General features: G+C 37.9%; 1 protein-coding gene across 4 annotated transcripts in view; it reads left to right on the top strand.

The window, feature by feature from the left end:
• The first annotated feature begins 4022 nt into the window (after positions 1–4022).
• The window catches only part of gigyf2 (GRB10 interacting GYF protein 2), a 32547-nt gene continuing 13906 nt past the window's right edge, over positions 4023–22663 (top strand). For 2 of the 4 annotated variants that reach the window (XM_048162647.1, XM_048162646.1), the window contains exons 1-18: positions 4023–4163; positions 7771–7821; positions 11007–11145; positions 11263–11358; positions 11661–11769; positions 12003–12111; positions 12363–12403; positions 12781–12813; positions 13429–13605; positions 13693–13907; positions 14037–14187; positions 14575–14823; positions 14952–15148; positions 15555–15705; positions 17262–17428; positions 17513–17607; positions 21637–21738; positions 21913–22052. In XM_048162647.1, coding sequence (XP_048018604.1) covers positions 7784–7821; positions 11007–11145; positions 11263–11358; positions 11661–11769; positions 12003–12111; positions 12363–12403; positions 12781–12813; positions 13429–13605; positions 13693–13907; positions 14037–14187; positions 14575–14823; positions 14952–15148; positions 15555–15705; positions 17262–17428; positions 17513–17607; positions 21637–21738; positions 21913–22052 — 2209 coding nt within the window. In that variant the 5' untranslated portion in view covers positions 4023–4163; positions 7771–7783. Of the gene's footprint in view, positions 4164–7770; positions 7822–11006; positions 11146–11262; positions 11359–11660; positions 11770–12002; positions 12112–12362; positions 12404–12780; positions 12814–13428; positions 13606–13692; positions 13923–14036; positions 14188–14574; positions 14824–14951; positions 15149–15554; positions 15706–17261; positions 17429–17512; positions 17608–21636; positions 21739–21912; positions 22053–22663 lie in introns of all 4 variants that reach the window. The other 2 variants (XM_048162645.1, XM_048162644.1) reach the window with 1 other exon arrangement.

The following is a 22663-nucleotide window of genomic DNA, read 5'->3' as shown; positions in this document are numbered from 1 at the left end:
GTTGACGTGAGATGAGTTTGGGAAGTTAACATGCCCTGCGGTGTGATAGGTTTACTTCATTTTAAACGGCATTTGTTTCACTTAAACAGCATACTACTATTTTACAAGTATAATGCACGCGGCTTTGGTGAGCTCATTTAAGATTTTTTTTTTTTTAAATGCATATCACACAACAAGAGCATTTAAAATTAACATGTGAAAACTGATTAAAAATTATGAAAAGAAAATGTTATTTGTCAGTATCTCAAATGAACTTCCTATAATGATCAATTATTTTACTGACTAATGATCTCTGATGTGTTAAAATTAGGGGTGTAACAATACATCATGTCACAATATGCAAGTATCGCAATACAAAAATGCAACTATGTATCATGGACAATAGTGACAATATATATTGTGTGTAGTTCACCCAAAATGAAACTTACTGTGGGTATATTTGTGGGTCATGATAAATGTTTTGTGTTACCAGTAAAAAGTGGCCTACATTCTTTTAAATATATCTAGTCGATGACAGAGTGGAAGCATATTCGTATTTTTCTATATTTTCAGCCTCAAAATCATGAATATTTTTATTCTGGTGTCACCATTGTCCCGTGCATTGGGTTAGCAGCACCAAGTCCAAGCCTATTCATTTCCACCCCTAATGTAATACAAAATTTAGCATTTTAATCAACACATCATTTTTGTTAACCTTTTACCATATGTCTTGGAGTATCATAATAATATAGTATTGTGAGTTCAGTATTGTGATATGTATCGAATTATGACATGAGGGTATCATCACACCGCTAGTTAAAATAATTTCACTGAAGGACAAAAAAGGTTGAAAAGCATGTGTGAGTTTACAGGAAATTAGGCAAACATAAACGATAATAAAAGAATTAATCATACAGGATACTTAAGTCATTGCTTGTATGGGAGACAAAGTGGATCACATTACAATTCAGAGGAAATAGAGATTGTTTCCTTTTGTTTTGACTGTTTTGGGGGCAGTACGTAACCCACGTGGAGTATAGATACTTTAAAGTGAAATTTACTATATGTGCCATTTCTCAGAATTACATTGTTGGCTGACGCAACACGTTTGTCTTGCTTGCTTTCAGATCTAGACGATAGCAGGTTACGATTAGGGTTAGCGTGATGTTTCCATAGAGAGGAAGAGACAGAATAATGATGTTCACAGAATAAATAATCAAGCGTGATTTAATGATAAGCTGTTTTCTTGATATGCAGACAAAAAGAAATTGTTTAACGTCTTTAAATGCATAGAATAGCATACAAATAAAATATTTGTATTATGAAAGTGTAAATGTGTTTTGTTACGTCTAATGATTACACCGAAAGACATTACTGTTGATTTGTTTTGTAAATTTCCTTTCAGCAGGGGATTTTTAGTCATTTAGAAAAGAAAAAAAAAACTCCGCTACAGTGTAGAAGAAGAAAGGCTACAGTGCATAAGATAACTTCTATCTCAATACTTTTATTCTACTGTATTGTGACTTTTTAGGAGCACAACTCAAAGGAAGTATCTAGTTATAAATTGTGTGGTAAACATTTATATATGTAAAAATAAGTTAATAAAAAATAAGCACATACACACACACACACATATATATATATATATATATATATATATATATATATATATATATATATATATATATATATATATATATATATATGCGTGTGTGTGTGTGTGTATATATATATATGTATATATACAGGGATGGGCAGTATTTATGATACATGTATTTCAAATATGTATTTTAAATACAAAATTGTATTTTGTAATTTGTATTTGATAGGGTTGATGAAAATGGCTTTGTATTTTGTATCAAAATACTTTAGAGTTTTGTATTTTTGTAGTTTTAAAATACTGTAAAATACTTTGTAAGAAGTCTACATGACGACATCATAAAAATGCAACCTCTGATTGGTGCTTACTCAGTCGTTTGCCCAGACTTGTTGAGTTCAGAACAGACGTTAAGTTTTGGTGTTTGTTTTAGTAGCCTAAGCTAAATAGTTTACCAATTTACATAATGTTCTTGAAAACTATTACGCCGAGCAGCAGCCCCCTATATTTATGATTAACAGTCAATTTTTTAATTAGTTAGAAACTAGTTGCTATGAATACAGGAGCCATCAGTTGTCTTCTTATTAATGACTTGTTTGTCATTGAGTCAGTGTTGCTGATGCAAAGTAGGCCCTTCGTTACCAAACATCAAGTAACTAAATTAGGATACAATTATGAGTCATTCACAAACTGTTAAACATTAAACTGTTGGTTACTTTAAGGATGATTACAAGGATGTGTGAATATTTGATCTGTTAAAGCTACAATATGTACATTTTCGCAGCTAGAGGTCGCTTATTCAGTCTCTTATCCTTGATTTTGTGGAATCATGGGATGCTGAATGAGACCGCTGGAGCGATTGCTAATGAGAGACGAGTGTGTCATGTCTCAAGAGCAGCGGAACTTTTATTATACCACAGTCGCCACTTCTTCTTCATCTAAAACATATAATATGTTTTATTAGACAGATGAGGAATATAATGCATCTTTGGTGTTTCCATGGTTTCTACAAAATAAAACCGGAAATTGAGGGTATGATGTCATTGATAGGCAACGCACGGACACAGCCCGTGTCCTGGTAAAAATAGCTTATTTCTCTGGATTTAAACATTCTTGGAAACATTTGGGATAATGTAAGTATACACAAGTTAACAAAATAGATAACATTGTTCTAGTGGTTTTGGAAAGAAAAAAATACAGTAGTTTATTTTTATACAATTAAAGTATTTGGTATTTTATTTTAAAATACATTTTGATGTATTTTTGCCCAACCCTGTATATATATATATATATATATATATATATATATATATATATGTGTGTGTGTGTGTGTGTGTGTGTGTGTGTGTGTGTGTGTGTGTGTGCTAAGTTTTTAATGGTCTTAACTACAAATTATTGGTCAGGAAATTAGCACAATTTAAGCAAATGCACTTAAAAAAAGGCATTGCTGTCTCAGAAAAACATCAAAGACAGAATAAAGTTTTTGTCAGAATTTAGGAAGTTCTGTGGAGTGATGAATCAATAAAGCATGAGTTGCATGGTGATGCTCCAGAGCTTTGTCTTTGAAAATCTGCTGAGAAATATAATCATTGGCTAAGTGCATCTCTACCGCAGTGACGCATGGAGGAAGAGTGTCATTGTGTGGGGAGCCTTGCTGGTATTGGTGAGATGCTTCTTGTGAGAAGTAAATTAATGCTTTGGAGTACAAGAGAATATTGCAGAATGGCTTGCTTCCCACAAATGAAAAGTGGTAATCTAAAGAGGAATGATCAGATGTTATTTTTCAACAAGACAATGCTCCTGCCCAAACTGCAAAGACAACCAAGAAGTGCCTTGAGAACAAGTCCATCAGGCTCATGTTTTGATCTGGTCAGAGTCCAGATTTGAACCCTATAGTGAATATTTGGTCTCATATTAGACTCAAACGAACTGGGAAACATTTTTCAACTACGCATGAACTGTTTGAAGCTAGCATTGAATGGAACAACACTCAGTCTTCTTCATCTAAAAAGCTGTCTGCAAGTTGGGGAAGGCTATTCTGTGCTAAGCTTCTTTATCTACAGTATTTGTGCGATTCTTGCTAATTTCCTGACCCGTGATTTTATGATTAAAATGGTTAAGACCATTAAAACACCACTAGCTACATATTTTGCCATTTTTGGCTTGGCCCATTTTGTTCGTTATGGGGACCAAATGTCCCCACAAACTTAGTAATACCAGTGATTTTTGAAATTTTTTGGTCCCCATGAGGAAAATAGCTTATAAATCATGCATTTATATTTTTTGAAAATGTAAAAATGCAGAACGTCTTCTGTGTTGGGCAGTTTTAGGAGTAGGGTTAGGGTTAGTGGATAGGATACAGAGTTTATACAGTATAAAAATCATTATGTCTATGAAAAGCCCCCTTTAAACATGGAAACCCAGCGTGTGCGTGTGCGCAAGGAAACTGCTGCTGTCAGCACGCTCACTCTCATCCGGGCAATTTTCAGCATACGTGTTGTCATGTGACCTACATTCAGCCATCTTGTGGATACGAAACGAGAGACGCCACTCGCACACAAACTCAGCGCTGTCAGTAAAAGCAGAGGTAAGACAGCGGGCCCGGCGTACACGGTTTTGCTCTAAAATAAAACTTAACTATTCCTACGCTAACTCTCAGTGATATAGACCCGCCCCAACTTAGCGGAAAGACGCTATTCTAGCCCGCATGTTTGCTAGGCCTGGAAACACCGGGCTCGATTTGACCGGCCTACCGCTGATGATGCTATCAGCGATCCGTAGGCAGCTCTAGTGGAATGCGATGTGGCTGGAAACTGTAAGCACAGGCCGCAAGGATTAAAACTCGTGTCAACACACTTACACATTTACTCCGGTCGGCCGTACGATGCGCTTCTATGCTCATGTCGGCATTTATTACGGCAATATTTGACAGCTCGTACACTTAGCGGCGGTGCGTGGGACTGATTTAAAGTTGGTAGGAGTTGGAAGTCAAAGTTAAATGTCCAGCGATAGCCAGACTAGGATATTTCACCTTATTAAAACGCCTCTTGAAACGGTTACATGACATCTGTAACTATCAATTCAGTAGTTCACGTTACATCTAAACGAGCTTTAATGGATTTATTGGTGTTTTCTTGAACTAGCATGTGGACTGCAGTGCTAACAGGGTGTATGAAGGCATGTGCCGACAGGGACGTGATCGTCGAAACCTTAAACTGACATGTATCGGTCTTTACTTTTGAGGTTTGTGGAAATAAAAACATGTTAAGTCTTGATACAGATCAGTTACACACGATCACTTATACAAGCCTTAATAACTGGTCAAGCCACGTATAGAATCTGCAATCTGTTGACCATCTGTTTTTAAACTAAACTAGCTTTATTGACTTTCGTTTTGTGTTCAGCTGTTTCCTTTTTCCCTGACTGGCGTTAAGCAAATATAAGAACGATGTATGTCCAATTGTCTAATTGGGATCTGATGTAATCGCATGATTTAATCAGATGAACCTATCAAAATGTCATATATATATATATATATATATATATATATATATATATATATATATATATATATATAATATGGTTTGTTTTTTGTTGATGGCATGTGTGATCTGGATCGGATTGCTTCATTGGGTTGTACACGTGGTTTAAATCCCTGCAGTCACTACTGTTTGTTTTGTATGGACCTTATGTCATCTACATAATGTGGCTGTGTAGAAGTTCATACTAAATTTAGAATATATAATATTACGCCGAAAATAAAATTGAGAGGTCTCCTTTTTCCCTGAGGTTAAATAGGTCTGGTTTGACAGGTCTGCCAACATGTCACTGCAATATGTGATCAGTTCTAAACAAGTTCAAAAAAGTTAGTTGCACTACATAGTGGGCAAGGGAAGCCATGGGTTGCACAGATGTCTGAGAATGCCCTTCCTAATCAGGAGAGGTCTTAAAATAGCTCTTGCCACAGTAAGGGGGGTACACTAAAGTGCTGAATGAATGGGGGTCACCTCTTGAATATGCTGGGGAAAAAAAATCTTTTACTGCCAAAGTAACTAGTGTGAAGGCGTATGAAAACTTGTCATGCTTTATATACGTTATTATACCTATCTGGCACTATAAAATTGAATAAAAATGCACATTCTTTAAGGTGTTAATTTGGAAATAGTCCCTATGACAGCTTCATTTATTTTAGAGCAAAATATGTCACATCAACAGAATTTATCCACTTGTGTGTATTCATAAGCTTTGCGTTGGCGAGTATTTGCTGTGTGCACCTTGTTTTTCAATTGCAACCAAAGGGGATGACCCAAAAAAAAAAATAGAAATAGGAAATATCTACATGCAATTTTCAGACATCTTGTACTAGTGCACCAGTTCACCTTTTGATCTGTTGTCCTCTTTTTTTTTTTTTTTTCTTTTTTTTTTCTTTCCAGTGTGTGTAGGTGTAGTTTTCATTTCATGAAACCTCTCACACTCAACACAAAGATTGTTTATTGCAAATATGTACATGGACATTTTTAGTAAATTTTATGAATTTGATGGTACACTGCAAACCTGTAAAGTCATTTGTTGTAAACATGCACCGGTAGATAAATGTGTAATCCTATATGTTGACATGCGTCCTTGCACACAGGTTATAAACCATGAATGATGGCAATTTTCAGATATGTTTTTGGTGTATTGACTTAGTTATAGGGCTGGGACGATACATCGATTCTTGATCGATACAATGAATCTGGATCTGATATTTTCTCTGAGCTTAGTTTTTTTATTTTTTATTTCCATTCAAAGATGCGTCATATATAGCAAAAGTCTCATTATTATAGTATTTGATATAGCCTACCGCTCTGCGCTTTGATTGGGATAGTGACACGAGCAGGAAAGAGACCATTTCTCTTTAATAATATCTCTCGAATCGATTCTGAGCTTAGTTTTAACAGCAGATTGCGCTCTAGGCTAGTTTTTAACCGCACACTCTCAAACGCTCACAAAGAAGACTGCTGGACAGTGCTTGTGCTTTCTGCTGAGTCATGTAAATGGTTAAATATACTTGCACCTCAGCTCAGAATGCTTTTATGATGCGAGATTTGTAATTCGCTTCAACCTTTTCGAACTTTATGAATGATTATTTTAGGTTTAAGTGGTGTGTGTAAAGGAACTGAAAGCAGGCAGTGTACGAGTGTTTCTAAAGCACGTATAGTAGTGCCATCTGCTGTTTAAAATCTAAGCTCAGAGTTGATTCGAGAGAGAATCCCGATACAACAGAAAATATCAGAATTGCTCCAGATTCTTTGTATCGCGAATCGAGATTCGATGTATTGTCCCAGCCCTAGTATGTTACACAACATTAATGTATTAAATGTATTTTTGCTTATAGACGACACTGTTGTCAAAATGATCCCCGTTCACATGGATCTGTGAAAAACGAAAACAACTAAACAAAATATCATAATTTACTAGAAGTCCTGACAAAATATTAAATGCTGCAGTCTATTTAAATGTGGTTAAATAATTTGAATTAATTACTTAAAAAAATTGGTTTGAATGAATGATTCATAAATACTTCACCGGTTTCATTAATGAATAGTCTTTGAACAAATCTCCTCAATAAATGATTCAATGACAAATACATTTTTTAATAGTCACTTGTCGCCACCTACTGGTGTAATGATGTATTCAGTACAGTCATTATTTGAAGCACCAGGTTACTTTCAAAAGGTGATTCGCTTTATTTTGATCAGTGTTTATATCCAAACTATAAACTTTTATCTCAGTACTTCTGTTTCATACCGAAACATGATAGCTGCTCCCTCTGGGTCAGCAGCAACACAAACACAGATTTGAATGTTCCTCTGTAATTTTGTCAAAGGTTTAATAGACAGATGAATTGTTGTGAATTGTAGGAATAAGATCATGTGGGTGTTTGAATTGAGATTAGTCTTTTTAACGATTAATTGTGCAGTGCTACTATGTGGCTTTAGACTGAACAAGTAATACGCATGCGCATGAGGTCACTGTTTTCGCAAATTCGTGTTTTTGTAGTTTACATGCCATTGTCGTGCAAATGAATGGCTAAAGCGCACAAGTTGTGTAAATGGCCCCTTATTTTCTGAATGTTCAGTACTTTTTCATGTCCCATGTCAATTTATATTTGTATGCTGAGTTATTAATTGAATAATTTTAATTTTCTTCAGACTTTCTAGGAAAATGGCAGAAACCCAGACGCTTAACTTTGGACCTGAATGGTGAGTGTTGTTGCTGAAGCATAAGCATCTGAAGCAGCATTGTGAAATGTTTTTTTAATGACACGCCATAAAAGTTTAGGCTGATTGTGTATGTACACAGCCTTAGTCAGGAATGCTTCGGAATCTTATCAGTTTTTGGAAGTTAAGTGATTATACAAAATAGTGTCGTCACGGTACCAAAATTCCAGTAGTCGGTACCGATACCATGAAAATTTCTCGGTACCAATTTTGGTACCACAGCAAAATCTGTTGGAACTATTTTACCATTTTATATAGCCTATTTTAAAAACATTAAATATGATTTGGAGAGTGTCTGTATATATAGGCTACCTCAATTAAATAAAATGTGAAATATAAAAAAATAAATAAATGCTCAAACATCCATTTTGTTCTGTTGAAAAAAACTGCATATGCTGGTAAGGTAGGTTTTGAAGCTGGTATGCTGGTTTGAGCTGGTTTATGATGGTCAAGTGCTGGTCCTTGCTGGTCCTGAGCTGGTTCATGCTGCTCCAAAACTGGACCATGCTGGTCCTAAGCTGGTCCTGGGCCAGCATGGACCAGCATAAACCAGCTCAAACCAGCATACCAGCTTCAAAACCTACCAGCATATGCTGTTTTTTTAACAGGGGTAACAGACGTGCGTGATTATTTTAGCTATTCCTTCAGTGAAACAACACATTACAGCCTGTAAAACTATGAAATAAATATCGGTTAATAATGGTAACCTAAATAATAAGAAATTAAATATTAATAAAAAAAAAACATTAATTTTTTATTTCCATTCAAAGATGCGTCATATAGCAAAAGTCTCGTTATTATAGTATTTGATATAGCCTACCGCTCTGCGCTTTGATTGGGATAGGGACACGAGCAGGAAAGAGACCATTTCTCTTTAATAATATCTTCATGTTATCTCCTGATGTTACAAAGCAACTGACACTTGTTGTAAAAGGTCTGAAGAGCAAGTTTTATCCTCCGCAGCGGACATTCAGGCTATAATTGATTTTGCGCTGCTAGAGAAAACGAAACTAAAAATCACCAGCATGTGTGAAACGCGCTATATACAAATTAACTTGACGTGCAAGTAAAAAGGTTTCTGTCCTACGGTGTTTTTTCTACTTTACCACATTAAAAAATGCGAATAGCCTAATAGGCCTAAATGCGAAAGAAAGAAACGTTATAATCTTCTGCGTGAGTGAAGATTTGGAAAAAGAAACAGATGTTCAGTGGAATAACTAATGGAATATTGTTAAATTCTCTGCTAATCAGGTGACCAGATAGCGATTCGCAAAACAGAATACGAAAATTAAATGCATGGACTCACGTAGCCTACCTCTCTCATTCGGCATGAACCAAAATGTTTCCATGGCTGCGATGTCACATTTAATTGCTAACCCATTATTTCTTTTGTAAACAAAGTTTTGTGCTTCACTCGTGTCATATTCACGTAAATGCCACAGCCCTATCAGTGGGTACCGAATATACCCGGATTTTTGGTACTACCGGTACTGCAGAAATGCTGGTATTGTCACATTTTCAAAATTTCAGTACTGACTTGGTACTGAAGTACCGGTATTTTGACAACACTAATACAAAATGAACAAAAGCATCTAGAGTCTGCTGTTGTGTGCTGTTAACGGCGTCTGACTAGGGTCGACACGTGGGGTGATGACATCATTGTTTCAGAAAATATACGGATAGGCTGTCCACACGAAAACGCAAAGATGGCATTTTCAGATTGATCCACTCTGGGACCCGGTTTCAAAAAATAGTGGTTTCACCTTACAAAAACGCCGGATCCGTGTGGACGAAACGCCTATCCGATACAAAATTTGTGCGTATTCACAAAAACGCGTCTTCGTGTGGACGGGGCCTTAATGTCTGGGAAAAGTATTATTTAAGATTGAAAGTGATGTTGGAATTATTTAACATTTTAGACTTATTGGTAACACTACAGTAGGGTTTCTTTTGTTAACAGTAGTTATCTACATTTAGATAAAATAAACTAAAATGAACAATACTTCTACAGCATTTATTAATCTTAGTTAATGTTAATTTCAGCATTTACTACATTTATTACAATCAAAAGTTGCATTTGTAAACATTAATGTACTGTTAACTAACATGAACAAACAATGACTAACTAACATTACCCAGGATATTATACGAGTCTAGTAGGCTTGAAAAAAATCAGGGGCGTTTCCCCTGAGAAGGGTTGGGAGGCAGTGTCTCCTCAAACTAAAAATAATCGATATTACAAAAATAAAACAATGCAAAATATGACATTAAAAAGTGTAAACGTCACTCGTTTTTAAAAAGTAACGCCGCCCAACAGCAACACCCGCAGGAGAAGTTACAGCGGGAGCCTGCATCTCTTGTGCCTCCCCTGATCCCATTGACTTATAACAGACCACCTAATAATGTGTGGTGGGTTTAGTGGGGGTAATTGAGAATAAGTGGGGGGAAAGCGCTATGAATGGACATGTTCGGTTATGTTTTGATATGATTGGTTTGTGCAATAAATCCCGATTCTCGTTTTCGTGCCTGTTCGTGAAACGGCCTGAATGAAGACTATGTTAATGGGAAGACTAATTAAAAAGTGCGTAAACAACACAGCCAGATAACACCGGTTTGTCATGTCAAAATCAAACTTGAAATGGCCTGAAAACATGATGACTGTGGGGGTTTTTAGTAAACAATCTGTCTGTGACCTAGGGCTGGGCGATATATCGCATGCGATTGTCACGCGCATTTCGTCAGTAAAGCCGGTTCCCTGATTACCGCTAAATCGCCATCACCTGTTTTCAAATGGAGCGGCATTTAATAGACAGAACCGTAGATCACTGACAAGCTACGCAATATCGTGTTCATTATCGCAGAAGAATCGTCTTCGATAATGAACGCGATATCGCGTGGCTTTTCAGTGAACTACGGCTCTGTCTATTAAATGTTCCCTACTGTGACCAGTGTATACAAGCTTGATGACTGCTGAAAATATGTTGACTATTAAATTTATAACTATTTACTATTAATTTTACAAAATTCAGAATGAGATTTATCTGTCACAAATATATAATGTAAATTTTCTTGGTTTTCAATGTTCTTGGTGTGAGGAGAATACAGTATTTGTGTCTACTGACATATCAAATGATGACGTAGCATATTTTCTCTCGGCTGTGTCCCAGGCTCCGCGCCCTGTCTGGTGGAGTGGGTAGCAGCAGTGTGGCCTCCCCTCCGCTCTCACCCGCATTGCCAAAGTATAAACTTGCAGACTATCGCTACGGGAGAGAAGAGATGCTAGCACTTTATGTAAAGGATAACATGGTGAGGATGCCGGTCAGCTTTTTGTCATGCTCTGAAGTCTCATTTATCTTCCTGATTTTTATTAGAGCAGGTTGTGAAATTTAAATATTCATGTTTCAAATGTTTTATCTCCTTTAGATTCCGGTAGATCTTCATGATAAGGAATTTCTACCTATATTACAAGAGGAGCCCCTGCCACCATTGGCATTAGTCCCATTTACAGAGGAGGAACAGGTGAGAATTTGACCTATTTACTCTGAAGAATTGCAAATGAATTAGAAATGTCAAAGAGGTGCTTCCTGCTGCAGCTCTCTATGAAACTAAAGTCGGTGGAACTTCAGTGAAAAGCTGTGCCTACGTATTCAAGTAGTGGCATTTGTTTTTTTGCATATGATGTCATTTTCTCATTTTGGCACATGCCGTGGTCGAAACAGATAGCCTACTCAGAGTCTCGCTGTCACGCAACCCATTGCCAAGCTTGCATCTATGTATGGGGTGGCCTTAATGTTGCTGTGCATGTGTGTCTGTCTCCACAGAGAAATTTCTCCATGTCTGTAAACAGTGCAGCAGTACTCCGTCTGACAGGAAGGGGTGGGGGCACGGTGGCAGGGGCACCCAGAGGCCGAAGTTCTTCACGGGGGCGAGGTGAGCTACGTTGCAACCACAGACTTTCCTTTTTTTCGTTCCAAAAATTAATGCACTAACTTAATACGTTTTTAGAAGCGGAAATGCTGCGCTTTCTGTCAAACCAGAGCAGAGTGCAGACTTTTGTCACCTCGTCTAACATTTTCCTTCCTAAGTAGTTGCATGCATGATTAAGGTAAGCAAAGGTTATACTTGAGCATATGCTCATGAGCCCTTTTTTGTTTGCTTGACAGGGAGGGGCAGAGGAGATGGAGGGTTTTACCAAAGAAGTTTTGATGATGTGGAGGGAGGTTTTGGCCGTGGAGGGAGAGAGATGCATCGCTCCCAGAGTTGGGAGGAGAGGTATTGAAAAATAATTGCACCTGTCTATGAGCATTTGCAATATCTACAGCTTGTGATATGTTGGTAGGTAACTCAGTGTATGCAGACTAAGTGCTGAAAGGATCAGTTTTGTGGCCCAGATATGTTATCTAAAATAAACCGGAAGAATGGACAAATTGTCCCAAAGCATGTCTTTGTTTTTGCACATTTGGTTCAGGTTACGCTGATAACACTTTTTTTTTTTTTTTTTTTTTTTTTTTTGTCCTGCCCAGGGGAGACAGAAGGTTCGAAAAGCCAGGTCGAAAAGATCCAGGTTAGTATGCTAGCTTTTTAAGACATAAGTCAGAGTGGGATCAGATGTGTCCCCCATAATCTAGAAAACTGCACAATTTTTGTTTCAAAACTCACCAGTGTCTTTTTGAAATAACTTCCTTGGCCTTGGTGCTTGAGGTTTGAGGCTATTGGCCCTGCCAAAATTGGCTATTGAGAGATTGCAAATGAGAAAATTGATTAGGGCTGTCTACATGCAAAATTTCTGTGCATTTTTTTCCAAAGTTATGGGTAGTTGTGGGATAAAAAGTGGCACAGATGTGACCCCACTCTCTCCTACAAAGCGTGACCTGATGTAATGTATCTTATTATTATTTAATGTATATCAGCACTGAACCAACTGAATCTCTCTGTCCATAGATGGAGCACCAGCCCATTTTCCACTCAATCACAGTAAGCCCTCTTTACTAACAGACTGATAAATTGTACACTACCATTACCATTAGGTTGAGGTCAGTAAGATTTTTTTTTTTAATTTAAGAAAAGAATACTTTTATTGAGCATGGATGTATTAAATTGATCAAAAGTGACAGTAAAGACTTTTACGTTACAAAAGTTTTTTTATTTTTCAAATAAATGTTGTTCTTTGAACTTCTGAACTTTCTGTTCATCAAAGAATTCCAAAAAATGTATCATGGTTTCCACAAAAATATTAAAAAGCTCAACAGTTTTCAACATTTAATAATGAGAAATGTTTCTTGAGCACCAAATCGACATATTAGAATGATTTATGAAGATTCATGAAACACTGAAGACTGGAGTAATGATGCTTTGCCATCACATAAATGAATTACTTTTAAAATATATTAAAATCGAAAAAAGTTTTTTTGAAATTGTATTATCTCACATGCCTTGATACACATAAGAGACTTTTCAAAAACAAAAAAATCTTACTGACCCTTTAGGAGTTATGAGGCATTACTCCAGACTTTTGATTGGTATTGTGTAATAGATGCATGGCAAATGCTTCAAACATTTCTTTGAAGCAACTTTTTTTCTTCCCAAAAGTACGGGCGAACTATGAGGATGCAGGTGCAGGTAACACTCGCAAACACGAGTTCATTCGCTCGGAGAGCGACAACTGGCGCACGACTCGAGATGAGCAGAATGGAGAGGATGATGATGGAGGCTGGAGGCTTGCAGGTTCTCGTCGGGAAAATGAACGATGGTGTCCTCCAAGTCCAGGTGTGTTGCATGCCCTTTTTTTTTTCCTCATGAACTTGTATACCTAATTTGAAAATGTTGGGATCCAAACAAATTGCTCATTTGCAGATGGCCCACGATCAGCAGGGTGGCGGGAACACCCGGATCAACGTCGGCGCTTTCCTTTTGACTCAAGGGATGAGGAGCGTGTTGGTTACCGTAGACCTCGGTCGGGCAGCGGGAGCGTAGAGGAGGAAAGGGACAGTTTGCCAGAATGGTGTCTGGAAGATGCAGAGGAGGAGACGGGGACATTTGACTCTTCAGGGGCCTTCCTCTCACTTAAGGTGAGGGCGTGGGAAGTGAGTTCTTGAACTTTGATCTTTTATTATATTCTATTGCATTAGTAGTAGTAAATAAGGATGTCTGTTGCGATGGTATTTTTGATCAGTATATTTTCCACATTGCTTAATTAGAAAGCTCCTAAGGAGCCGATCCTGGAAGAGGTGGAGCTGGACTTCAGGCCACTGGAGGAGAATGATGAATACACAGAAAAGGATGATAGTGAATCAGAACAAACCAAAGATACTGACACAGAAACTAGATGTGAAAGTGATCGAAATGAAGGTGAGAAGGCAATAAGACATCCCATCGTGTACTCTTTCAAGTTAATCAGTTTAGTTGCATGCAAGTCTCTCACAAAGGCTGCATTTATTTGTTCAATAATACAGTAGAACGGTGATATTGTGAAATATTACAATTTCAAACAACCGTTTTCTATTAATATATTTTAAAATGTATTCCTATGATGGCAAAGCTGAATTTTCAGCATCATTACTGTTCTAAGTTCTGGACTAGAAAGTTCAAAAGAACAGCATTTATTTTACTCTATTGTAATTTTACCATTTTTAAGTCTTCAATCTTGTATGTTGTCATTTCACTTCTGAACAACACTTTAACAATTGTCATTTATTGTCATCATTTTTAATCAAGCTTTATTTTGGTTTATTGAAGGCAGTAAATCGGAAGAGCCATCGCCAGTTGCTGTACCGTTTTCAGCTGTGGCAACACCTCCCAAGGCTGCGACTCCGGCACCCCTTCCGTCTGTGAACCCGGAACAAGCTGAAGAAAGTGAAAGACCGCTGGAGAGGACGACAAAACCAGAACTCAGACCTGAACTCAGTAAAGCACCACTACACACAAACCTACCAAACAGCATTGTGGAGGCCATTTCCATACCACATGTCACAAACACACTCCCAGGTAATAATCAAATGAGTAAAACATATGCAAATACTTAAGCAAAAATAGTTCCTTGTGAAGATATTTTTGGAAATAAACCCTGTAGCCTTCATTTAGGGAATGCTGAATTGAACTGTCTCTGCTTCCAGATCTTCCGCTTTCTACTACTTCTGTGCTCCCCGTTCAGTCAGTGCCCACTCAAACCCAGCAGGTCAAGCCTCTGGAGATGCCAGTGGTGGTGGCTCCTGTTCTCCCCCACTCCACGGGCATTGTGGGTCCTATCAGCCGGCCCTCTGCACTGCCCTCTGACATGGATGAGGATGAGGGACTCAAGCACTTTGAGCAGGTGTGAATGACTGTTTATTGTACAACTCTGCTTGCATCTAAATATTAATTTGGTGCCTAACACTGTGTCTACACCGGACGCGATAAAGCAACAGTTGCAAATCCATTTGCTCTTTGTGTCAGAAATAGCGCAAGCACCCAAAGTACGTCAGAAATAGAATGTGTCATCAGTTTACTGTCGGGAATTTGTTGTTTCTTTGCGCCGCATTCAGTGTAGACAGAATCACTGATTATAATCGGTTGAATTTGCATTTATCGCATTGCATCGCACCGCGTGAGTCTGGTGTAGACACGGTGTAAATTATTGGTATAAAATACTGCTAAAGGTATCGGGTCTATCAGTCATATTATAATGCTGCTGTGAAGATCGACTGTTTGAACGGTAGACTTTTTCCTAACTGAAACAGGAAGCTGAGAAAATGGTGGCATACCTGCAAGACGGCGGTGTGGACGATGACCGTTTGGCCACCAAGATTGGTCCCAAACCCACAGCTCTTCCTGTTACTCATGAGGCTGCATTCAAATGGTTTTACAAAGATCCACAGGGAGAGATCCAAGGTAGGCAAATCAGGATCCAAACTAATTTTATCGCTGCATTATAAATAAAATTTTTAAGAATTTTAAATGTTTCTGAAAGAAGTCTCTTATGTTCACCAAGGCTGCATTTATTTTTATTTATTAGGGGTTCAAGCGCATAGCGCTGAAACCCTATTGTAATTGTTAAAATTTCCAAGGATCAGCATTCTCCCCTAAAAGTGATCTGGCAGACCAAACCGTAAGTCGTAGAGACTTGAAACTTTGAGGGCTGGTAGTACTCGCACCGTCTACAACGTCACCAAGGCTTTCCCCGATCGGCTTGACGGGGGCACTACAGCGGTCAAAAGTACGTAATGGCTCATAACTCCTAATCCGTTAGGCTCAAGTGTCTTATATCATTGGAATCCTTGGCTCAAGACGGACAAAATGCATGCCAGAATGGTGGATTCGCTCGTCGTTCTGGTGAAATTTTCGGGTATTTTGGATTTTTTGAAAAAACTACTTTTTGTGAACTAGTCCTAGGTTTTTGGGCCAATCGGAACCTTTCTCTGGAGTCTGATTATCAATAATTATCAAAAAAAATTGAAATTTCATTTGTGGGTGGTGTGGGTCATTTCATCAAGTGGGTGGAGACACTTCTACTAAAATGGCTGTAACTCGTGAGCGAAATTAGATATTGGCTAGAACTACTACACCGTTAGTCCGATTGACTTGAAAAATAGCATGCAGCGTCTTGGTCCGAGGTGCCACAATAGTCTACGAGGACATTGATGTATCATAAAAAACGTCTGCCATTGGCCAGTGAAACGTGAACAGCTATCAGACAAGTTTAACGGAGGCCAATTGAAACTAAACTTGCTGGGCCTGTTTGACTCGCGGCCCTAGAGGCCTGTGAGAAATTAGAATGAAATCGGCCATCAGGGGGAGACTTTGCATTTGTCACGTACATAAAGCATTGTGTATCGAACAGTTTTCCACGGCATTCATACCATGTGTTAGATCTTGGAGCAACTAGAGCAACTTTGCCTCTAAGACCGCCACTGTCCATCGAATCGTTCATTAAATATTGGAGATTATTTCAAAAACCAACTCAACCTCAAAAACCATTAAAAAGCTTTATAAACCAAAAATTTCCTATGGTAAATTGCCTGTATTGGCTCTAATTGGTCTTTTTCATATATGATCCAGATGGTTACAGGGATAAAATATTATATTTAAGTAATATTGTGCTGCGTGGATATTTTACACATTGAGAGATGATATAGCAAAATCTCCAATGACACTTCTGTCACATTGATAAATATTGTCAATACTGCCCATCCTTAATATCATATATCATTCTAGTTTAAACATTTTAATTTTCAACTAATCAATTATGTCTCAACTAGAAATTACTCAGTTACTCAATTAAATCTGTGTCATGAATGTTAAAACCTGTACCTTGAATGCTTTTCAAAGAGCAAACAACTTTTCCCCTTGCCTGTGACGAAGCCTTTCAACTGCAGAGAATTCAAAATGTTACTGTGTTACTCTAAATAGCCACATTCAGTGACCCTAGTCTATCTGTCTTCTCACAGGACCATTTAATAACCAGGAGATGTCTGAGTGGTTTCAGGCGGGCTATTTCACCATGACCTTGCAGGTGAAGCGAGGATGTGACGAAATGTTCCAGCCCCTGGGAGAGATGATTAAGTTGTGGGGGCGAGTGCCCTTTACACCCGGCCCCACACTACCTCCCATACTGGTAAAGAGACTCAATTATCTGATAAGACTTCTTCCCCTGTTGCTCAGCATCCTAAAAGTTTTGTGTGTGTTTGTCTGTATATAGGGAGATCCAGATCAAGAGAGGATGAAGAGACAACAGGAGATTAATGCTCTAAATATGTATCAGCTACAGCAGCTGCAATATCAGTACTTACTCAGGTATGACGGCAAAAGGTGAAGTCTTTTTTTTTTTTTTTTTTTTTTTCCACAAGCAGAAAGAACATCAAATTAATTGGTTAAAAAACTCCTTCATTCCACTCTTCTGTTGTCAGTAGGGCTGTAACGATATGCGATATGAAACCGAAATCGCGATACAGGTTCGTGAGAAGGCAGAATCGCGACACACCCCTTCCAACTCCCAGAGTTATCCTTCCTGTCCAGATCCAATGCTACCACATTTTTAAATTACTATAAGTATTAGGGGTGTAACGATTTATCGTAGATGGTGTGTCTCAATCAGTTCTCTAGTTCAGTAAGTGTTTCGGGCACACATTGAATCTTGCAAGCAGGTTTAAACGTTTCTCATGTCAGTCTCTTGCATGGTCGCGTGAGAAAAGTCGTGGCTTTCTTTCACCGCAGTGCACAGCAACAGCTGTGCTCACAGAAAAGCAAAAGACGCTTGCGATGCTTTGCTTTAAGTTAGGGGCCGTTCACATGCGTCTTTTCCGCGTGCAAGTCAGTTATTATTTTCAAATGTAGCCGGGCGGCAGGCGCGCTCATAAAGGGATCAACGCGGTCGCGACGCGCATGCAATTCTCAACTTCTCAGAATGCCGCTAGCGCACCGCAGGTCGTGTGACAAGAATCAACCGATCAGCTATGGCCTTTCCGTAACAAAACATCAAAAGCTCAGCCGAACAGCTGATCATAGCTGTACATGGTGGTTTTTATATCTTATCTCCATCAATATATCTCGTAGTAAAACTAATGCAAGGGCTAGAAATCATTTATCCTTTGCAGAAACATCCTGATCCTCTTGGAGAGCTCAGTTCATGGTTGCATAGCAACGACCGACGCCACAGGAGCGCAAGCGCTTTGAAAAGAAGGAGAAGCGGTGCGGCCGCGCCTTCCACGTGTTTTTAGACGCGATATGTGAACGGCCCCTATTCATAACTCTAAGTTCATGTTAAATTTAACATTTTTTTTCAGTGACAGACAGCCCTATTCAACTGTTAATTTGAATACAGAAGGTTTTTATTAATTTTATATTTATTTATTTTATTGAAATGTGATCTTGCATGTACAACAAGGAAAATTATTGAAATTTGTTCATGTTTTTTTAATAAATCTTGTTTGAATTTCAGTTTCATTTTGTTCAAAATATCGTGATACGTATCGTATCGTGAACTCTGTATCGAGATACGTACCGTATCGTGACCTGAGTGTATCTTTACACCCCTAGTTGTCAGGCAGTTCTGTCCTAAACTCTGTAAAGATATAAAGTCAGAATTACGTGTTATACAGACATATATATGAGACATTCGGAATTCTGACTTTTTTTCTCAAAATTGCGATTTTTTTATAAAGTTATAAAGTCAGAATTGTGTGATATAAACTCGCTTTTGCATCTTATAAAGAATTCTGAGATATAATCTCCATTCAGTCAATTCTGACTTTATATCTCGCGATTCTGACTTTATAACTCACAATTCTGACTGGGGTGCACGGTATACCGGTACTGGGAAAATACCGGTGTGTATATATTTTATTTTAAATGGTACGATATTATGATTTTGCTCATTTCGGTATATGCTGCTGTTCCGACATTCACCGCTAGGTGGCAGTGTGCTACCCAAACTGACACGAAACCGGCAAATGTGACAACATAGAGGAATAAAATGGATAAAGCAGTTGAATCTCACTCAACACGCCCAAAATTAATTAATAATGACAGCTGTAGAGGCATAATTTGGAATTAGTTTGCTTATAAAAATGATGAAGAACCATCAAACCTAGCCAAGCACCTGTCACTTGCTCATCCTGACTTACAAGACAAGATCGATAGGTCAGTGCATCATTCAAACGATCAAATTTATACATTTTATATCAACGCACGTAAGTTACATAAGATCATAACGTTAAGATAACATGAAAGCTCCAGCTTGCATTTGAACCAATGATGTTTAGATCTCATAATATTTGTTCGAGTATAGGTAGTTCTAACAGTATTTAGGGATGCTAGTTAAAGAAATTAAATAAAGTAATCAAATGTAAAATAACACTGAATAATCACTGTTAATACATTAAATAGGTAAATCCATACGATTAATTTAAAGTTACAAACGTTATTTACGTTTGTAACTTTACACATTTACACTACTACACATGCAATGATACTATTAAAGGTGCCCTAGATTATGTTTTTAAAAGATGTAATATAAGTCTAAGGTGTCCCCTGAATGTGTCTGTGAAGTTTCAGCTCAAAAAACCCCATAGATTTTTTTTTATTAATTTTTTTAACTGCCTATTTTGGGGCATCATTATAAACGCGCCGATTTTATGCTGCGGCCCCTTTAAATCCCATGCTCTCCGCCCACAGAGTTCGCGCTTGCCTTTAACAACATAAACAAAGTTTACACAGCTAATATAACCCTCAAAATGGATCTTTACAAAGTGTTTGTCATGCATGCGTCGGATTATGTGAGTATTGTATACTGTTATATTGTTTACTTCTGATTTTGAATGAGTTTGATAGTGCTCCGTGGCTAACGACCAATGCTACACTGTTGGAGAGATTTATAAAGAATTTAGTTGTGTTTATGAATTATACAGACTGCAAGTGTTTAAAAATGAAAATAGCGACGGCTCTCTTTTCTCCGTGAATACAGTAATATCCGATGGTAACTTTAACCACATTTAACAGTACATTAGCAACATGCTAACGAAACATTTAGAAATACAGTTTACAAATATCAGTAAAAATATCATGTTATCATGGATCATGTCAGTTATTATTGCTCCATCTGCCATTTTTCGCTATTGTTCTTGCTTGCTTACCTAGTCTGATGATTTGGTTGTGCACATCCAGACGTTAATACTGACTGCCCTTGTCTAATGCCTTTCATAATGTTGGGAACATGGGCTGGCATATGCAAATATTGGGGGCGTACACCCCGACTGTTACGTAACAGTCGGTGTTATGTTGAGATTCGCCTGTTCTTCTGAGGTCTTTTAAACAAATGAGATTTATATAAGAAGGAGGAAACAATGGAGTTTGAGACTCACTGTATGTCATTTCCATGTACTGAACTCTTGTTATTTAACTATGCCAAGATAAATTCAATTTTTCATTCAAGGGCACCTTTAAACTTTTTAAATTCACAGACATAACCGACTGTGTTTATGTGAATACTCACTAAGACGGACATTTTTTTGACAATTTTGTGTGTATTTGGTAAAACAACTCAATTCGGAATGCACAAGCTCTATACAGGCAGCTTGTGTGTGTGTGTTGTTTGTTGGTTCAGCGCAAAGAAACGTTGCTACTGAATGATTAAAATCGCTTGAATGTTCAAATTTGCAAGGTTTAAAAAGATGCGGGCATGTGATTTCCGTCAGTTGTCCGAAACGCGCTCGAGAGTGTTGTATCACAGCGCGCATATAGGCCTATACTTAGTGCTATATTTTCGCGCACTAATTTTGTACTTAATATACTAAAGATTCTTCTTTAGTACTTCTTAAGATAATCTTAAGAACATGTAAGTGTACTCAACTGTGCTATTTTGAAACACCATGAATATGAACTAAATGTGCTTTTAATATACTATCTCTGTATTTAGAAAATATTTAGTTACCACTTGTAGTACACTATGGGATCAAATGGTAACCAATTACTGATTTGATTACTTTATTGATTCATTTGCTAATAAACATTTGTGGTAATTTCCCACTTTGTAAACGTGAAACCTACGAGAATGAGTAAAATTATGCGCAATACTCGAGCCAAAATTTAGACCCTGTAGTGGTATCGATTTAAAACCGATATACCGGTATTAGATTGAGGTACTGTACCGAAGCCAAAATTGTGGTATCGGCCCATCCTTAATTCTGACTTTATATCGCAGTTGTGAAGATTTAAAAGTACCACATTTAGATCAAATCAAAATCAGTTAGAAACATTATAAATCATGTAACATGTAAAAAGTTTTAAAAATCAGAACAAAAGTTAAGACTCTCTCTTGTCCTCTAGGCAACAGTATGCTTTGGCTCAGCAGAAAGTTTTAAGCTCTGCTGCTCCTCCTCCTCAACAGCAGCAGCTCAATCTTCTCCTCCATCAGGCGCTCAAGATCAGGTGAGATTAATTTGCTTTTGTTTTCAGCAACCCTGTCAGAATCTCACATTCATCAGGGCAAACAAAGGACAGTAGCATATTAATGCATTGCGTGGGAAGTGTGATACACTGCATTGGTATTGCGGTTGAGCGTCTGTGACACCATCTCACAGTTTGATTTGTGTGCCCTTGCAGAACATCAGAGCCGCAACAGAGCCTCTTACCTCCCGTCACACGTTCCATGTCCGTTCCAGACTCGGGATCTGTTTGGGAAATGCAGAACCCTTCCACTCAGGCATCCTGTTCTCCAAACATGCAGCCCACCGCTCCCAGCAGTACGTCAGCATCGATATCTGCTCTGCTAAGCATTATAAGATCAGAACATGGACATATTTAGAACTGGAAATGTACATTTTCCTAGTCTAGAATATGTTAAGAGGCAAATTTTTGAATATCTAGATCCCCCCCCCCCCCCCCCCCACATACTTGAACAGAGTCAGTTTATGCATTCATCTGTGTCTCAAACTTTCAGATGTTTTAGAATTGATGGTGGCAGTTTTTTCACTTCATTTTGTTTGTTGTCCAGAATTCCTCAACTCATTAGATCAGCAGTTGAGTCAAGAGTGCCACAGAAGCTTTAAATGGAAAAAGTGCTGTGGTTTTCCTGCAGCTCTTGTATTGTGTGTGTGTGTGTGTTTGTGTGTGTGGTGTGCTTGTTTTCTACTCTCACTTACAGTAACGCGCCACTTGTTTAGTTTTGGATATGACTCATGCTTGTCTCGTGGTATAACCCTGTTGCAAGTGATTTGACTCAGCTGAATAGATGCCAATCAAGCAGAAGAGAAACATGGCATTTGACAGTTGTTTTTTTGCTTTTAAGAGGAACGGTGGCTTTTGCTATCATATTTTGTGTTTACATTCACAATATTCATGCTCTTTTATGTAA

The sequence above is a fragment of the Megalobrama amblycephala genome, linkage group LG17 (assembly GCF_018812025.1).
Source record: "Megalobrama amblycephala isolate DHTTF-2021 linkage group LG17, ASM1881202v1, whole genome shotgun sequence".
NCBI classification, from domain to species: Eukaryota; Metazoa; Chordata; class Actinopteri; order Cypriniformes; family Xenocyprididae; genus Megalobrama; species Megalobrama amblycephala.
This window is presented reverse-complemented; position numbering and strand designations above follow the sequence as displayed.